This window comes from Rhyacophila brunnea, unplaced genomic scaffold (genome assembly GCF_057557595.1).
Source record: "Rhyacophila brunnea isolate RB1 unplaced genomic scaffold, BYU_Rbru_1.0 scaffold_22, whole genome shotgun sequence".
NCBI classification, from domain to species: Eukaryota; Metazoa; Arthropoda; class Insecta; order Trichoptera; family Rhyacophilidae; genus Rhyacophila; species Rhyacophila brunnea.
The window spans coordinates 24,970,322-24,991,693 of record NW_028232882.1 but is presented as its reverse complement, the minus strand read 5'-3'; the positions used below and the strand labels follow the sequence as shown (position 1 = coordinate 24,991,693).

The 21,372-nt window shown below is 34.1% G+C and overlaps 1 protein-coding gene across 2 annotated transcripts in view; it reads right to left on the bottom strand.

The window, feature by feature from the left end:
- The window catches only part of LOC147070267 (suppressor of cytokine signaling 2-like), a 153,457-nt gene that overhangs the window by 14,026 nt on the left and 118,059 nt on the right, over positions 1-21,372 (bottom strand). Inside the window, exon 1 of one of the 2 annotated variants that reach the window (XM_085949773.1) lies at positions 12,536-13,228. The exons of the other annotated variant lie outside the window; for it this stretch is intronic. Within the exon in view, the coding sequence (XP_085805899.1) occupies positions 12,536-12,656 (121 nt within the window). The 5' untranslated portion in view covers positions 12,657-13,228. Of the gene's footprint in view, positions 1-12,535; positions 13,229-21,372 lie in introns of those variants that run through there. 2 annotated transcript variants of the gene reach the window in all.

Below are 21,372 nucleotides of genomic sequence, written 5' to 3'. Positions count from 1 at the left end.
AGAACAGCTCATCAGAGTTTATTCCAACGAGTATATAAATACGCGGAAAACTGAAGTAAGCCTTTTAATAATATAAAGCGGAAGACAGGAATCTGAGAATTAATAATCTCAGTGACTAACAAATCCTTTCGCAGTCACGACGAAGTTAATCATTAGCAAAAGAAAGTGTAAGACGGAATAATAGTATTATGCAATACGTCCACATATATTTTTTTAACTTTAATGTAGATAGTGTTTCCAAATTAAAAGATAAATTAAATTGAAGAGGTCAGAACGCAATTTTATTAAGTTATATAATATTAGACAGTAATAAATTGAGTGTTTAATACAGACCGAAGGAGCAGAGCTCGGAGCAGTGGAGCAATGGGATTTTACCCGGAGCACCGAAAATTTGTAGTGCTCCACTGCTCCAGATGTTTTTTTTATTGTTATTAAATTTTCGCCTCAAAATTAATTTTAAGTGAGAAGAGGCAGATAATGAAAGACGATTTGCTGTCGGTTTTGTTAAAACAGGATAAATAATGAAAGAGACGAAGAATAAACCTTATTTTTTAACATACATATAATGTCGGTTATTGTTAGCCTGCTTCATTCAGTTGTATAAGAAAACCGATTCATTGCCCCTCTTTTCATTTAATACCTCTATGGTTTGTAAGTATTTAATTGTGTCTGACGTACCTACTCAGATTTTTATTATTATCTGTGCTAAACATTAGTAAGAAGGTAAATATTTGCTGTCGGTTTTGTTAAAACAGGATAAATAATGAAAGAGACGAAGAATAAACCTTATTTTTTAACATACATATAATGTCGGTTATTGTTAGCCTGCTTCATTCAGTTGTATAAGAAAACCGATTCATTGCCCCTCTTTTCATTTAATACCTCTGGTTTGTAAGTATTTAATTGTGTCTGACGTACCTACTCAGATTTTTATTATTATCTGTGCTAAACATTAGTAATAAGGTAAATATTTTCCGAAACAAACGCGTACGTACACAAAATGCATTATTATTTAATCATTAGAAATCACTCTCAATCTAATATAATAACATTTTCTACCCAACATGATTGATTTGTATATTTTAAACAAAAACTTAAGTATATGATTATAAATGCAACTGTTTTAAAAAAAGAATTTGGAGAAGATGACAGTAAAACATATTAATAATAAAAAACAATGATAACCAAATAGACAATATACAGTTTAATTTCAGCGTTCAATGCGATTTTAGGTTAAACAGCAAACAAAAGCAACCTCATTACGTAACGTTGCAACTAAACACAATGCAATTTCCGATGATTGTAATAGGATGTAATCCCACTCAGTAAAGCGGGTGAGTTGGTTAATCCGGATTAGTTGTAATTAGTGCAGGTTGCACACATTACGTCTGAAACAATGCAACAACATGTTGAACAGTTTTGGTTGATTCCGAATTGAATTGTTAATGGATTACCACTGACGACACACAATACACGAGATACAAATTCACAACTTTCTCTTAAACTTAGACAGAGCATATTAATTGAGAGTGTTACACTCATCTATCTTCAGACAGTACAATGCCTCGTATATATTAAAATAAAATAGGATAACTGGGTAAACGACCAGAACTTTTAGCACAATATCTTTTCCCAAATCAGTGAAATAAGCGAATTTACTCGGATTTATGACATTAAGAGATGGATTGGACGTAATTTAATGTCATCGTTCGCTCGATTTGTGGATAATCGCTGGACAAATCACTGTCATCCACTAGTACCAATTATAAAACGGTACAATGGCCTTCCTGAAAGTAAACGCATTGACGAATTGATCACGTTTGAGTTGTTACTGGCAGAAAAGAGTTAAAAAAACGAGGAAATGTCTTCATACAACTGCGAATCGACGATTGAGGTAGTGTCAGAAAACGAAATAGTATGATGGTTGTGAAACAAAACAAATTGCCCAAAATGCTTTATAACCACTGAAAAACGACGAATGTCATTTGCAACTTTATACTTAGGTATCGAAACATTATAATTATGTTTGTACAGTCTTGAGTACCTACGGTATTTTATGTTGATAAACTCATAATCTGTATGTTTTGAGCACTTTTAAGGGAATGCGAAACGGATTATTAGAGACTAAATGAAGGTGTAGGTACTAAAATTCCCAGGGACATCGGAACTGTCAATTTACGAACATGTAATTAAATGTTATGTTCTATAATGTTGCAGTGTGATTATTACGACAACCATGTAAACAGGATTAAATTGCAAGAAACATAATATCTGTGAATCGGAGAAAGTAAACTGATGGCACCTATTACTCTACCCTGATATATGGAAATTCGGTACAAATCGGTTTATACGAAGACAGGCGGAAACCGCGCCAATTTTGGCAAAATTCATGAATTCAAGAATGAAATCTAACTTAACCCAACACATAATCCAGGATATCGGCTATTTTCAAAATTTGTTTCCCGCTGGCTTCCTGTAAACCGACAAGGACCGGAAAGTCTTGCTTGCACACAACAATAATATGGTCACGATAGAACCGCCAAATATAAATATTAAAATTACTAGATTCAGAGTTTTCGGATTATGAGAGTCTCTGCATGGATCTAGAGATGGGTATTGTACGCACAAAGGCCGTGTCGTGATTAACTTTGAGGTCCTACAATAATGGCCAACGAATCCCCGGCAGGCCGCGTGAATAGGCCTCGTCTTTTTAAATAATCATTCCTCTTATCGGAGGCATTATTCCGAGAAAACGTAGCATCATTCTCAATAAAGACGCGGGAGATTCGTCTGAAGAGATACCGGAGGAAACCCCGATGGCAATTTAATGATGCATTGTGCGGTGGACGTGTTGAAATAGATTGCGTAGACTGCACTGAACAAAGCATGGCGTCTCTATGCTATATTTCATGTACGTATTCAGTGAAGCGAATGAACCTCACAAATGAGTATAATGGAGACTTGTGAAACGGTATGCCGTTTAAAATTTGTGAGTTACCTTGCTTTAAAACCTGAGTTAGCTAAACTGACAAGAGAGAGAGAGCGCTTCTGAATAGAGTTACTGACTAGAAAACCGAATAGGTAAATAACAACAATTTGAAAGAAGAGTTAATTTATCAATGTTAATACTTAGAGTTGCCACGTCATAACTTTGGACTCCAGCTCTAGGATGAAAATTATTTAATATAATCTAAAAATATTTCTTTTACATAAGTATATTATTATCTATTCATTTTCTTATTTACTATGTATATTAGATAATATAATACATCAGTTTTTGATCTAATTTTATCAGTGTAGTAAAAAGTGCAAAGTTATAAAGCGTGTACGCTACTCTATGGAATTACATGAGATTACATTACATTACATGATTACCACAATTTTATTTACGACTACACCTGTGCCATCTAGAAAACGTTTTCAATTGGTAAATTACCACGTTATCATTATTAAGGTTGGACATTTCCAGACGAAGCAAGAAACAGCGAGAGGGGCACCATGCGAGACAAGAAGCACGATATAAACACCGTCGGCGATAGCGACCATAAATATACAATACACTACCTAATTAATACTTAACGTGGACATGCGAATGTTAGTAATTCCGTTGCCTATCAATTAATTATATACTTACTACAGATCGATTACTGTATTTCAAGGTAATTCCGCTTGGTGCTTAATTTCGTGTTCAATCAATGATCAATTTAATAATTATATTAAATTAAAACAGTGAAATATCGAGAAGATAAGAGAGCACACACCTGACACGCAATTTATTAAAATAATTATTTATGGATTTTAATAGCAATTCTAGGTTATCCATAAAGCGCCACAAACGTAAATAGTGCCTGACCTTTCCTTATGGTCCTACGTATCATAATGTTGTGATAACCTCTGCTAATGAAATAATCCAAACGCTAATGATAACAAGGCGCCAATCAAAACAGAATAAGTACAATTCATAGTTATATTCATTCAAAAACTTATGTAGAATAGAATTTGAAAATCGATATAAATTTTTAAGCGCCGTTTAGACTAGTGAATGTCCGACTAAAAGTCTAGCCTAGTTTCAAAATAATATTCACAAATCTATAACGACTTCTTGTATAATAAAATATTAACAATTATACAATACTAAAACATAGTGAGAAATATAAAATTAGCATTATGCTTTGGTAAGGTGGTAAGCGTTTAGATATGCAAATATGCAATGCAATCTATTAGGTATACTCTCTGAGACCATATTATTATGACTGTTTTTGTATGAATCATTGTGCAAAGTTTTTTTTCTTCTTTTCGTACAACCACAACTAATCCGGCCGCCACGCAGTCTCCCGTGCTGATAGTGAAATCATTTCGCGTTGGCTATTTCAATGTTATTTTATTATTCACATGTGACATCTGGTCACACAGACGATACCTTCAATATTCATATGCCAATTCGAGAAGACTTGCGTTACATGTTATGGGTATTCGTTACACAAACATAACATAACACTCACCGTGTCAAATTTAATTAAGTAGAACTAATAATAATTATTAAATTATTATAAATCCGTACTATCTACTACTGTATGTATACAATTTGTCTGGCTATATTATATTTAAATATAATACTATGACTATTTGAGAATCAACTGAGGTTAATTTCATTTGAACATAATTTAAGGTTTAGGGTTACATGTAAGTTGTACGTAAAACATTTCACGGTGGCACAGTTCGCCGTGAGCTTTTCTTATCGGAAAGAGATGACTACTATACTATACGTATACGGTCTCCAATTTTATTAGATTCATAATATGAACATTAATTCAATTTTAATAGCTGATTTTGGCAAAATTCATGAATTCAAGAATGAAAACCTAACCTAACCTAACAAATAATCCAGTATAATATCCACTATTTTCAAAATTTGTTTGCGGCTGGCTTCCTGTAAAGTGTAAGTAAACCGACAGGAACCAAGTTTTATTTAGACATGAATTGTATGTCAGTACTATACCTACGACCCAAAGAAGTTGGACGGTCATATATACGGCCATATAATATTTCCGATACAAAATTTAAACCGTGAAGTGTGATACGGCGAACTGCATAAGTACACATTAAGTACAAGTTTCCGGACAAGGAGGTTTAAATGTGCAGGCCAGATAATATTAAAAATCATTTCGCTACACCTAGTCAAAATGGATATGTCCTCTTTTGATTGTCACCTTCTTATAATATTACGTAACGTTAAAAATTATCTCAAATTCTGTTGCTTATGGCTACACAAAAACGAGGGGATCATTCGGTAGGGCCATAACCTTCCAAGGAGTTTGAGATCGCGCGATTCTGTCCACTGCACCACCGTCTGCCGTTCACACTTCACAATATAACATTTCGACTGCTAATCATATGATGCACCATTACTTCGGCATGCATATACCTAATTCCACACGCGATTAATTATTCAGCTGATCCGACACGTCCTCGTTGTCCGGTTCAGCGAATCGCCAACAATAAAAGTCGGCCGAAAATAAATTAAGATTCGCGCAGAGCGATTCTGGGAAACGCAGCTACATCGCCCGAGGCGCAATATTTAATACCGACTGCCTTGTCGAAGAATCCGGGCCACGAAGAGTGACGGCATTGCACCAATAGAATCATCGGTATCACCACATCACCGACTTTATTACAATACTGATGATAGAGTGAAGCAGTGGTACCATAATAAATAATTCAATGAAACATTTTTGCTGCCGAGTACAGTACCTATGGATAATTTTGTGCTAACTAAAGAGTAAAATAAAATAAAAGCTAAAATCAATCTGATCTGACCGAAGTATGTATTAATATCTACTATCATTGTATAGATAGATAATCGTAATGGCAACTGTCGCCGCGTTTGAAATCTGTATACGATATTATAATATGTACATCAGCGGATCTATTCTGCTATTAAGGGTAGTTTATCATAATTATGTAGGTATGTATTGAGGCGATTAATTGTTACAATAAGTTAACCGTCTAAACAACTATCATAACGTGCTATGGTTTAACTGTTTAACAGCACCTCTCTTGGCTGTGTTAACTTTTAGAGCGAGATAGACAGTGTTGACAGTTTAGACGGCTAACTTATTATAACAATATTATAATATATCAATAGGTACTTACATAAATATGATAAATTACCCTCGACAGCCGCTGATGGGCAGCCTTGTGTATAGAATATACGCGCTAAGTAAATTGGTTTTAGTGAAATGAGAACCCAAAAGTTTTAAACTACGTTTGCTCTTATACTATGTAAAATTATTGGATTGTTTTGACATAATCATTTTCTATCATGGTATAGTCAGATAAATACAGCGTGCAGTGGATATTAATCCCTTTAATGATAATATATATTACATAGTCTGTTTCCTAAAAAGCAATAAGAAACATAGGTGTGTAACATAAATACGTTGCGTCAAATATTTTATAAATACCTTGGGTACCTATGTACTTATGCAAAAACACTTCTTCGAATAAAACGTATTGAGTATTAGAATAACATACAAATCTTAGAAAGCATTTGTTTCAAGCAAGTGTGATCGGGCGAACGATAAACAATGGTCGGAATTTTCTGATTCTCGGATCTGCTTATCGAGATTTTACGAAATATTTAAAAGATAACCGATGGAACACTCACTGGGAACAATGCCAGGTGCATACAAACGCGATAGAAGTTTCCATTGCATATTATCTACATACATAATCTTACTATTAAATATAATATCAGTAACTTCACACAATTTCTTCGTATTAAAATCAATACATTTTCCACACAGATGCTTTTCGATGAAAGACCCGCCTGTTCGCCAAAACTCTATTATGATTTTAGTACAAAACTCTGAAGTAGAGTACCTAAGTATATTGCGCATTAATTGCTAATAAAAGGTGACTTTTTAATCAGCCTACTGGAACCGTGCGATCTGTGGTACTGGGCCGTATTCTAAGAGCTTGATACTATGTTATATTTTTATTGTTCACACTGTGACACACTAGACTCCTGACTAGATACCGAATACTTATTTAACTGTAGTTTATTTTAATTACGAGAATTTACTTAATACAATGCAATTGCCACATAGTATGAGATGACCGTGTGAGAATGAATCGATATCTCTAGATAGAGCCAACTTTAAATTGAACGAAAACAAACACTGTAGAACCGCGGATAACAATAAGAAAGATTAAAAATCGATACGTTATGACCAGTGGCAGTGAGAATACTTTATTATATTCAGTTTGGCAGAGGTTAAGGAAGGGCCCCCGCCTCGATAAGATAATAGTTATATATTATTATATAGTTTAGTATACATTTTAGAATGCTGTAATTACCCGCATGGTCTCATGGTTGTTACGAACCACGATCTGCATGCCATGTATCATAATATTATATATATGGGTTAGTTTAGTCATTAGTGCACAGAGATCGTAATTATGTCCATTGTCTTAACCGAATTTAAACAAAACGCCACCTTGTATAGATATGTACAATATTGTAAAAATATTGAGATATCTGAGAAGATGGGACATTGTCCAATTCAAATACATTATTTACTTTATATTTTCAATAGATTCGAAATATTCAAATTAGATTTTATTAAAAACATAGAAAACTGGACACAGGTGCGGCGTCTGTGTATGGACACATCGATATCAGAATATACTACATTGTTATCTACGGTCGCTGCCAATAATTGAAAGTGTCCAACGAAAAGGGGTCTATAATATAGACCCCTATATTATGCAAAAACAAAATTGTACAGGAACACGATAAACAACAAGAATTATAGTGATTTAAAGTACCTACCTATGGTTTTTAAGGCAATTAATTTCAATGATTAAAAATAAAACCATACACCACTAAAATTATCGTGATTGATGTACACCCACCGAGGGATACCTTCAATTAATTATTGAATGAATTAGTTCTAGTGTCCAGTGATGACAAAGCGGATGTTTTACGCAAGGCAATATTATTGTAGTAGTAGGTAATCTCTAGGTTCACGAAAATTTGACCACAATCGTGACATAATGTTATATTTTAATCGTACCTAGATGTTTTTAACATGACTTACTTTATGGTTGCAGTGAATGGATGCATGATAGATTGATAAAACGCTGTGAAAGTGTCAATGAATGCAATAATTAATCTTTGTCCACGAGGTCAATTATTGTCATAAGTCGGGCTCAGTGGTGTTGATGATAATTAGTCATATCGACGGAATAATGCAATGTTATCTGAATGTGATATACTTAATACTGGGTATTTTTATTTCGACATAATGTGTGCGAGTAAGTACCTACTTCGTTATTATAAAAGCCGCGAGTAAAATCAATCAAACGACGTAGGTATAAAAGGTACAGGTAAGCGAGCACCTGTGGAGTTTAAATGTAATCGATTTTTCATGTGGATTCAGGAAAACGCTGAAGGCAAAAATAGTGTATGACACATGAAAACTGCCTTGTATGAAACGATAAAACTTTCATTCAACTCTCTAAGTTAATAATATTGATTACAAATCAGACCGCGTCATGCAATAATATATCAAGCCAACACGCTAGAAAACTAATAAGCATATTTACTATTATTTATGAACGATAATTATTATATTATTGCCGTAAAACAGTTTTTTTTCAATACAAATTTATAAGCAAACAGTGAAAACGTGGCTTGATCCATACATCCGTAACGTAAATCATTTTAGGTATACACATATGGTGAGGCTATCCATGGACAGAAAACCGTATGTGTAAGTTACTAGGTATGTGTTTTTGTTCCGTGTGCACTATAGGTAAATACTAAATTTGTGATTTCTGTTCATGGAAATATGTATATTTTCACAAAGTATATAAGCATCTGACATACCTAGTGAAAATATATTATTTTCACAAAGTATATAAGCATCTGACATACCTAGTGAAAATATATTATTTCCACAAAGTATATAAGCATCTGACATACCTAGTGAAAATATATTATTTTCACAAAGTATATAAGCATCTGACATACCTAGTGAAAATATATTATTTTCACAAAGTATATAAGCATCTGACATACCTAGTGAAAATATATTATTTTCACAAAGTATATAAGCATCTGACATACCTAGTGAAAATATATTATTTTCACAAAGTATATAAGCATCTGACATACCTAGTGAAAATATATTATTTTCACAAAGTATATAAGCATCTGACATACCTAGTGAAAATATATTATTTCCACAAAGTATATAAGCATCTGACATAACAGAAGAAAATGGGTAGGTAAATAAATTAGAAATACATACAATCATACCGTGCCTATCAAATATGTATACCTGATAATAATGAGTGCCATTATTAGATTATCCAATTATCATTACCAATTATCGAGTCTTATAAAATTTAAATATTACTGTCTGCAATGCTCCACGAATAACTCAATGCTATACGGTCATCTTTTTCTGGTAAGACAGGTTACGGTGAAATGTAACACGTACAAATTTACATGTAACCTACACAAACAAGGCATTATACGTAGATATTGGATATGAAAGTTCAGTGCATGAGCATGTCGTTTGGACGATCACGGACTATTCCTGCTGGAAATTTATTCGTGAATATCATAATATTGATGTAATACCCCTACGTATTACACGTTATAAAACGACAGAACAAAATTCAATTCGCGCAATGCAGTTACACAAAGGGCTGCGGGGTATAATAAGCACTCCGTCGGCATGCATCGGGTTAAAATGATAACCATCATCCGATGCAGGCAAGCGGTGCCCGCTGCAAGTAGCGACAACAAAACAGCGCTTCTCCGAATTTGCAATAATGCGGCGACCGCTCACTTCCTGAAACTCGACCGTGCAGATTTTTTTTCTCTCTCTTTCCTTTATTCTATCCGGCGAATCAATCGCGCAATAATACATATCTGCAATAGGTAAGTAAGTAACAATACTGCGCCATCGATAAACCTACACAATATTGCGTACCTACATACAATATACACATTGGAAACGAATTAAAATTGAACAATACTATGGGAATAATAGATCTGTTCTCGACATAGAATAAGTAACAACTATACACAACGATTCGGCGTGGATATGCCGTGTTTCTATAGGAATTACAGGTAGGTTAGGTGCCTACTTACCTAAAAATCATACTGATTTATAATACATCATCTATGACAGTACAAATAACTGAATGTACTCACCGAAATTGACTTTAGTACCTATGCTGTAAAATAGTGTATTGTGATAATTACGGCCAAATCATTGATAAAACAATACGTGAATGGTCTAAATAGGGAAGGAATTTGAGACGTCGTCTGCACCGAAACCGAGGGCAGTTTTCAGTATTCGACGTTAAACGTATTCTAGACACGTGTGTAAGTTTAACCCGGATTTATCCTTACTCGAGTCGGTTACCTGCTATCGCCTTACCCGTTGTGTATTTCAGTTCCCATTATTTCTGTAATAACCATAAGACCTGAACTGACTAAAATCCGATAACATTTATTACACGTCACCACGGTGTTACTGTCAGAAGTTGGTAATTCCACATTTGAGGTAGATTACGTGTTATTGCCAAAAAAAGTTTTAACTCGAAATGGAAATCAGTTTTTCCTCAACCTGTCCATTATAAATAAAATATAAACGACGGGATATAATAATATTATACTTAACAACATTGAGTCTACATGTTATTTTGGCACACAAATTGTATAGATACTTACCTAATACCATCATAAATCGTCCGGTGTTCGAATTTAGAACTAAGCTCATTACAGTATAAAAAGTATTGAATGATAGGTATGTCATTTAATGTTCGCATATTGTGGCGCCCTCACAAAGCGGACAACTTATACTGGTGGATCTTAACCAGTCATTCTGCACTTTTTAATTACCTGCACAGTATTTATATTTTATTTATATCAATTATATGGACATAATAATAGATATCATCAATATATAATTAGGTATTATTACACCTTATGTCAAGGGCCGTCAATGATAAAAATGTCATTGTTTAGGTGATTAGTTGCAATTAGAAAACAACTCCATAGGTACCTACTCGTTCAATTAAGTATACGTTAATATCATCTGAACAAATTTCCTTCCCTAATTTTATTCACTCGGCTATAGAAACAAAGAAATTTATAATGATATATTAAGTATTAACCAGGATTACTTTCAAACAAAAATTGTCAAAAACTGTATGAACGTGCTATACTTACCTACTACTAATGTCTTAATAATATAAATTTGATAACAGTTCTTTTCCATGACGTATTTATGATGGTCACTATCAATTACTTATTAATTCTAAAATATTATTTTCGTAATCCACAATAAATAATATTACATCGTTTCATTGAAAATAAATAATTAGAATTATGGACATAACTACCAAAAAGTAAGAAATATTTAAAATTACAATGAACCGCAAATAGTACCTAGTACTACGTTTATAAAATTATAGGCGTTAATCTATGAACATGCTTACCTAGTTAATTCGCAATAAATGATATTAAAAACTTAATTCTAATTACCAGGGTGGGAGTCAGGCATTCAACCCTTTAACCGACGCATTTTACACGCAATCTGCCATGATAATAATAATTGCGAAGTTTAAAGGTAGGTCAGGTTTTTACACAGTATTAATAATTACTCATATTTTAGATGAAAAATATGCCTCAGCTACAAGCGTGTGTATACGTATGAATTTCATTACTATGTATGTATAAATATGCAAATTAAAAGTCTACGATTAAATTGTTCAATTGAAAGCTGTGTTAAACATGAAATCGTTCAAACCCTTTTGAAACGTCTTGTCTCTTACGACATAATTCCTGATAAAGTAATAACCTTACCTATAATAATTAAAAAGATAGTTTTTGTTGTTTTAGAAAATTGGATTTGGAAATACTATTTTGTCGATACTTTCGAGATATTGAAATTTTATTTGTATAACATTCAAATTGAGCGATGCCCCGTGGGGGTAGGCAGGTAATGCGTTGCTTAGGGGGCGGCAATACGATTATTACAATTTGAGCAGTGGCAGTTTTTTATGAATGAACGATGCGATAGCTTCGTCAGACCAACACCCTAGTCTAAAAACATCCTGAAAACCTATCTGATTATTGTATTAGGTATTAACCCAATAGAAACATTTTCACAATGGGGGCCTTCATACCCCTCTGTTTAAGACTTTAAGATAACTGAACATTATTTTCTTTATATATGTATTTGCGAATTTGCATACAATTTGAGACATATAATTAAAGGGGACGGCATTCTAACTCTGCCTAATAAGGGCTGCACGTTACCTATGGACATCACTGATCCAAATGGGAAGATTTATTGTAAATACCTCTACATATATTATTATCTAAACATGTAGATAAAATCAGAAACATGGCAAGAAAAAAAGCTTCATCATTGTACGAGGTAAAATAGCAAGGTATGCTATAAATACTGAGAAGACAACATAAAGAAACAGCAAATTTTTAAATTACCGAAGGCCTTCGGAGAAATGAGCATGGTTCTTGTATCCATTGTGAAATCCAGTTTGCCGCTCGGAAAAAATTCTCTCCGCCAGTGCCCCCCTGCGTCAAAATATATACCACCACCAGACATTTAATTATTGTCTTCTCTTGTATATGATGGAAAAACACATTCACATAACAATTATACCACTGGCAAACTATTAATACACTTTTATATTTAATGATCTTCTCAAGACAAGAAAGAATTCAGTAGTAAAAATCGTTTCGAGGTAAATAGAAAAAAAAATGACAGGTTGTCAATAATGAAGTAGCACTTTCGTACAAAACAATGAAAACTAAATATCACTGGTTTTGAATAAATAATACCTTAGTATTTCGTTTGACACGCCACTTATCGAAAACCATCTAAGTGTATTTCACAATTCAAAAATAATGTCCATTCTCAGAATTTTACTTTTGAGCGCAGCAGTCCTTGTCTTTTTCACATTACAGTGTAATACATTTTCACAAATTCTCATCGAACACGTCGGTAATCCGTTTGTTTTTACTTATGGCACTGCACAAGAGTGAAAGTTTGAAAGAATATCACAAATAATTTCATAAAAACACGACGTTCTTTTTTGTAATATCGAACTCCGCGGTCTTCTTTGCGGGCGTGTATGATTTGACACGACCTATCGCTTCGAAAGCTGGCTTGAAACTGACGTGACGTTGGCGCTCGTCGGAGAAACGGTCGACGAATCGAAAATTATACGGCTGTGTGCATGTACCGGTGTACGTATAGCGCGCTCGCTTGTTGGTATCCAATTTACAGCCAAATTCGCGGAAGAACCAACGAGGCCGGTCGACGAAACTTTCTAGCCGGGAGCACGGCAGATGGGTCGCTTCGAAAAATATAAATACGATGATAATAAAATAGCGATGGCGGGCTGGCTGTTCTTAGAAGCGAATTGTCTAAATTTAGATTAACCTTAAAAATAAAACGGCATCGTGACAATTCGCGCCGATTAATAATACACCTCGGAATGTGACGTATGGGGGCGCGATTGGTTCGCGTGGGGGGCAATTCCAAATTTGAAAACGCATCCTACAGAATGACTTACACGGAACAAGTATTGGGTAATCCGATTACCTACTAATCATATTATGTTCTTGTACGGATTTGAATTTTGAGAAAGTATGCGCCTGGACCAAACTGAGAGTCAAGCTTTAGTTTATTGTCCAACAAGCGAAAAAGGTTTTCAGATCAATGATAGCAAATAGCAGAACAATAAAAGATGTAAGATTGGTGTCGATTAAAGACCGACCTTTTCACCTTATTGGAGAGTGAAATCTTGGACGAAAAAGTGCTCAGTTGGGTTAAAAAAGTATATTGATCCTATTGAAAGGTTACAAAAAGCTAAGTTCTCGCTGTTATCTGATTTCTCTTAAAATGAAGATGAAAATAATATTTCATATTATGACCTGACTAAAGACAAATAATATTTCATATTATGGCCTGACTAAAGACGTAGGCCTGTTGCGTCGTGGGTCCTAGGTTCGAATCCTGGGTCTGGCAAGTTCACATATTGTTTTTCAATTTGTGTATGAGTCAGAGTATGGACCGGCTCAAGTGGTCGACATCCATTTCTAGTAAAAACTAAATCTGTTAATACAAACCTCCACCCTGTGGAGATATTATGATCTTATTAGATCGGACATGGTCAAAGAAGAAAGACGTTGAAGATACCCTTCTGCCGGATGGAGCCGAGGTACAGGACCGACACCTCATTGGCTACAAACCGCCTAATACCAAAGAACTACATTGATTACCTGACTAAATGTCAAAAAACTATTCACGCGTCAAACCTACACGAGTTAAGCTAAACACCTATGTATCCTATATGGTAAATAAGTAAATCAAAGATTGAGAATTCTACCTTTATTAGGTCTTCGGATATAAATATTTTTCATTTTAATTTAATTTTTCATATTAGGTACATGACGTATGTACTTACAACATTGTGACTAATAATTCCTACATTATAGTTAAAGGGAGCAAAACAATAAATGGTGAAGGAACGTCAAGGAATAATAATTAGTCATTGGAGGCCACAAACCTATCATTCAGGATATTTAACTATTAAAATATGGTTATCTTATAAAAAATATAAACACACCCAGTGACCGCAGACGCGTAAACAAAAAAATGCTATGGGGGCTCCATTTCGAAAAATATTCATAATAATATTATATTAAGTATAACATTTTTAATGCCGTGTGAGTAGTCGGGATTAACAAAATCTAGTATATTGTAAACTAGTAAAGTCTAGGTATATTGTGCCACTGACTTCTGTATTTACCCCGCCTACTACCTACAACTTCTCGTTACCTACTTCAACCGCGGACTCCTCACTTTTCGGGCACATTCCCCATACCCAGACACTCCGCACTTTGAGTATAGCGATGAACACCTGGGATGTTGCTATAACTATGGGTGCCTACCTGCTACCTACGAGTTATTGCGATGGCCTAATGATCATAATTAATGAAATAAATAAATGCTAGTTACGGTTTGATACAGAAAGTAGAGGAGGAAGTTTAATTAGTTTCTATCTACTTCTACTACTAACTTCATAGTGGTTTTAATTCATTTTACTCTTAACATAGGCGTTCGTTACGACTTTATACATAAAGTAGACGAAGAATTTTAATCAGTTTCTATATTTATACTAGTTCGTAGTTTTAATTCCATTTGCTCTCAATATAATGTGTTTTTATTGCTAATTGAGAATTTACCCGACGCTGTATATAAAAATAAAATAACTGTTTTGCCCTTGGAACTTAAACGTAATATATGCAATATTAAATCATTATTTACGTGTGCATATTTAATTTATCACCAAGTAGATATTAAATATATATTTTTTAAAGTAGGTGCTTATAATTCACGAACGTCTATTTATTTATTTCATTCGATTACGTAGCGCCCAGTTGTCCCGGCGCCGAATCGTCCTAGACCCCTTTTGATAAGGCATTGAAAAGGCTATTCCACAGCCAAACCAATCCTGTTATAAGGACGTGACAAAGAAGAAGTAATATTATTCCATTCAACTAAATAATTTGTATTTTTGTCGTCTGGGGGTTGGGGTCTGGGCCTGTAACCTCCCCCTTGTGCGCGCACCTGAGTACATAATTATTTTTGTGTGAGTGGTCCCTTTATTTGTCTAAATATAAAAATATGATGTTTTGCGAGTAGGTAGTTTACTTCCTGATAATAACATCATTATAAAGAAATGCGTGACTGATTTCATAATATAAAAATTTCGTGGTTAGTGAGTGCATTGTTTCCGTCATTTTTAACTCGACCATAAATTTCTATCGAAACAGTGAAACGATATCCGCCGCCTACAGGTAATTGAACCGTAGTCTTCAGTAAAAGAATCTTGGTCATCGATTAAGTATTACTAAGGCGATACATCAGTGAAACTGCAAATAATTTTCAACTATAGGCGCGACCAAATTTTGGACTCGCTGCCATTCGGAGAGCGAACGTCGAGCTGGGAACACGTCAATTTGTTTCGTGATGGCGACGGGCGTATTAATTCTTAAATCGTGTAGAGATAACTAAAAACGTTACCCATTTACTTGAAAAAGAAAACATGTGAATGAATATATTATTATTGTTACTAATAGAACATTAAATGGACGTATGTTGGATTTATGTGACAAATTATATTTCGATTGGCATGCGACCCGCAATCCGCGCATCGCCTAGCCACGATCTTTTTAGACCGTGCCTTAACTGAGGTATAGCCTTAAGCAATGATTCCTAACCTGACTATATCCGAAGTGAAATAAGTGTTGATAGTTTTTTGTACAAAAGTCATAGTTACTTACCTACCTACCTACCTATTAACTAATATATACATTAAATGTTACCCGAGCGGGTTGTCAGGTCATGTATTAGAAAATGTGACCATAAAACCTTTTGGAGTAGATTGGCACTATATCATTCCTATTGATCAATTATTTTCCATACGTAGATGGCACTTTGATTGAATTTTGTAGGTAATATTTCCTGCTGGAACAGCACAGCAAGGTATGGATTCGCGAGATTTAACAAGACGTGTCTTGTCACCATGGCCCCCACAAGGGGGGGGGGGGGGCTGACTGGGCTCTAGTCTGGGGGCTCGGGCTCAGGAAGGGCCCGGCGTGGCGAGTCGACCACATAAATGAGATAAAGACAGATCACAAATTTGCTCTAATTCAATGATATTAATAATTTAAAATATTTGGTTCTACCTACGATATGATTTTTAACTATGTACCGATACTCGACAACTCCATAATTCAAATGGATGTACATACATAAAATCGCTAAAAATACACATTAATTGTACCGCATACACCATTTGGAAAACGCTACTGCAGCGCGTCACACTGCCTTTACCCTTAGCGATAGGTAGGGGGGCCGCCAAATATTCTGCCTAGGGGCCCGCTTCAGGATGTGGGGGCCATGCCTGTCATATAAAAAAGGTTGGAAATTTTATAAAATGGGTTTATCACTTGTGTATTCACCAGTACGTATAAATAATATTGTTAAACCTATTTTATCAGACATTGAAATATAATAACTGCTTGTGATTTTGACTCAAACATAATCTCTAAAAATGGAAAACCGTTCAATGATGGAGAATATAATATGAAATAAGAGTGGTTTAAATACTTCCACCATCTCTTTGAAAATTTTGAAAACAAGACAAAAATATTCAAAAAATAAAAGATATGCCTTCAGCTAGAAATACGGTGAAAGATAGAATATCAAGAACTCAATTGTAATTTTTAAACTTTTTAATCGAATTCTTAAAAACTATGTTTTTAGAAAATTTTTAAAAACTTTTTTTTCGCCATGAAAAACTGCTTGGCACGCCGCGATAGTCGAAAAATATTATTTGGGAAATTTTGGCACGCGTTCGTAAAAAGGTTCGCAATCCCTGCTATATACAATAACACCTAGGCACAACAAATATGTAATAAAATATTACGTTTAATTTGTGACACGATTAGTTAGTATTAATCATTATTAATGATGTTCGTCAACACGAATACAGCACACGCAATTAATACCCCCTAGTACTTGGTATAAGTACACTGCGGTTTGCATTTCCTAAAATAGTTCCGATTCTAAAAACAACTTTTTTTATTACACATATTATCAATATTATCACAATATTAACAGATAACGAGTAATATTTTATTACGGCTAACCGCGAAGTACCTTGGTGCCTGCGCCTGTAATGCGTTTCTGATAATAGACAATCGACAATATTTTTTTTTATGACAAGACAAACAACCATAATTTATTTGTCATTTTGACAATGTTGCTTTGCCGGACATTTGTGACAAATATTTTACAATGTTTATGATTATTCGATAATATACTAGGTATGTCTATAATATATTGTTTTCTTATCGGTAGGTAGCACTGAACAATAAATTATGTCATTTCAATAATATAATGAGTATTAATATTATTAAAATGTAGTAATTATCGTCTCTGTTCTGGCAGAACACACTAACTGGAGAATACTAGTTTTGAGTAATTTGACTTTGAAGTTGTTAAAATGTTTGAAGGATGACTTTAAAATAAAGACTGTTTATTTATTAAGAAGGTTTCCAGACGGTAAAGTTAGAAATAAGGAACATTTTGGTATAACTAACTCAAAATGCCATTTTTTCGAATTAGTGTCTTCTGCCAGAACAGTGACGTTATTATGTTATGTAATATCATATCGCTCATTTAAATTAAATCATAGGGTCGTTTCTTTTCGTCTAAATCTAACTTGTATATTATTGTAGTCAAACCATATTATAATTAATATAATATCTTTACCATGGCCCCCACAAAGGGGGGGGCGGGCTCAGGAAGGGCCCGGCGTGGCGAGTCGACCAGATAAGTTATATAAACACACATCACAAATTCTCTCTAATAGTAAAAAAGTCACCTGCGGCGCTATTATCAGTGTTCCAAATTATGTGGTTATACGATTTAATTTTTAATTGTGTATCCAAAATGAATTCCAAAATTCAAATGGAAATATTAAAATATATATAAAAACACTAAATATATACATTAATTTTATCGCATACACCATTTGGTACACCTACTGTAGAGCATTACACTGGCTTTATCTTTAGCGATAGGTATGGAGGCCCGCCAAAGATCCTAGCCTGGGGGCCCGCTTCAGGATGTGGGGGCCATGATCTTTACTGTTATGTTTCGGCAACGGAAATCCTTACCAACGAGCTCAGAGCCTTCACGTGATCCAGTGGAAGGAGTATGTCGGTAATAAGACTAGATGGATGTTAATCCTCAGTGATGCTTATTCGTCAATTAATCTCAAACAGTTACATGGTGTAAAAATAAAAGGGAAAGAACTCGGAAGAGTTCGATCCGCAGTGAAACAACTCGTAGAGTAGCGCTGAGTTAAGAAGTTAAATGGTCCGAGTTGAATGATATTAGAATCATTTACAATGGTTAATATGAAATAGTAAGTAAGTAATATTAGTGTGTACAAATGTTTATATGTGTGTAGCAACACAGCTAGATGGGATGGATAAATTGGGGTTGAGCAATATTATACTATTGAATAGGTGCATGGGCCCCACACCTTGAAGCGGGCCCCCAGGCCAGGATCTTTGGTAAACCCCCCTACTAAGATTAAAGGCAGTATGGCGCTTTACAGTAACTTAGTCCAAACTGTGTTCGAGGTAAAATTAAGAGGAGGTATAGTATTTTTTAATACATCCACTTGAATTATTGAATTGTCGAATATCGACACACATCAAAAATTGCATCGCATAACTACACAATCAATATTAACATTTGAAGTAAATCAGCGCAGCAGGCGACTTTTTTACTATTAGGGTAAATAATTTGTGAAGTGTGTTTGTCTCACTTATCTGGTTGATCCACCAGGCCGGGCCCCCAGGCTAGAGCCCTGTAAGCCCCCCACCCCTTGTGGAGGCCATGAGTAGGTGCATTGCAATAGTCGAAATACCGATCAAAATAATGTTTTTAACAATTGTACATAATTAGTAACTTAGGGTGTCGATGAATATTAAACAAACGAAGAGCGCTGAGTGGTAGGTATTTAATAGCCAATAGCTTAAATATTTGTCGTCATTAGTATGTCTTCCGTAGCATAATGGTTGAATGCGACTAGTTTGGGGCGTTTACCCGTTGGAGATGCCGGGTTCGATTCCCGACCGGTTGGCTTACTTTTTTCAAAAAAGTTTTTTCTATTGGTTGTGATATACTCTCTCAGTTAGTGTTCTTCTAAATAATATAATGTTCAATAATCAGAATGATATATTCTTAAATCTTGTGAATTATTCGTTTGAATAAAAGAAATAGTTAATTAAAAAACGACAGTGTATTGTCATTGGAGAAATATCATAGAGAGGGGAGATATGGATGCATAACACTACTATGGCAGGTTCGCTATTTTTATTTTAACTATTGCAATGTTGTGCAATAGAATAAACGCCAAATAAACCGAAAAAAACAGCATACCTAGCAAATAAAATAATCTAACATATACCTAAGTGTATCGCATTTATTCTACTTTTGAAGGTAAGTAAATAATTTATAACTGGGGTAACACTTGGATTATGGTTTACCAAGAATAACTTCAAGTACATAGGCTTTTCAAGTTAAAGTAAACAGTACTTATGCCCTATTAATAGCATTTACATTTTCTTAATTTGTCTTTAAGTACCAAGTGAAACCTAGTGAGCAGAATTAGTTTAAGAGTACCCAAATTCCCATTATACTTATAAATTATATATTAGTTAGTTAGAAGTCTAAAATAGAATGAATATTAATGGAAATATTGGTGAGTAGGTAGTTAAGTACATAATAAAACAGGTTTGGAATGAGTAGATTATTGCAGTAGGTACAATATACCTAGTACCTATACTACCCAGGTTCGAATCCTGGGTCTGGCAAATAGTATGGACCTAATAGGTTGAGCAAGTGGCTAACATATAGGTATTTCTTGTAAAAACAAAAATCTGTTAATACAAATCTCCGCTCTATGCCCATATAATCCTATTAGGATCGGACATGGCCAAAAGAAGAATACATAGTTATATATAATTTGAAGGCTTTAACTAAATGAGGGCCTATGTAAAAATTTATTATTTTGATAAAGCTCATTTAACTTGATATTTTAGGATTTAAAAAAATTAGAAGTCTTTAAAAGACAGGTATAATATAAAAAAATAATAAAATGCAAAAACTATTTCAAAATAATGTTACATATTATTATAAAGATGAAATCGTATCGTAAAGACGAGTTCGTATAAAAATTAGTATATGTACTAGGAGTTTTTTTTGCTCCACTTTCATATCGACCGTGTTTAGGAAAAAGGGCGTAACCCTCACAGAACAAATTTTACAGGAGAGGCAAAAAACGTTTTTTGATAGATTTTAGTTTAATATTTTTTAAAAAATAGGCACAGACATTGGGTGCATGATGATTTGGTGTAATATATTTTCGATCTAATAATAATTAAAGAAGTTATTACAGAAAAATCATTAAAATTGAGGATAAATGCTTTTATCCATAAATTAAAAATTAACTAATCTTAATTAAAACCTGAATTTAGATAATACTTCGGCATTTGTAGCTTACTTCCTTTTTATAGAACGTGTATTTAGTTGTATATATTGTTGATATCTAATAAAAGCACTTTTCGAAAAATCGAGGGTTACACCCTTTTTCCTAAACACAGTCGATATATTTAGGATCAATTTATATAGGTACATAAAAAGGTTTCATTCAAAAGGGCCTAACAAA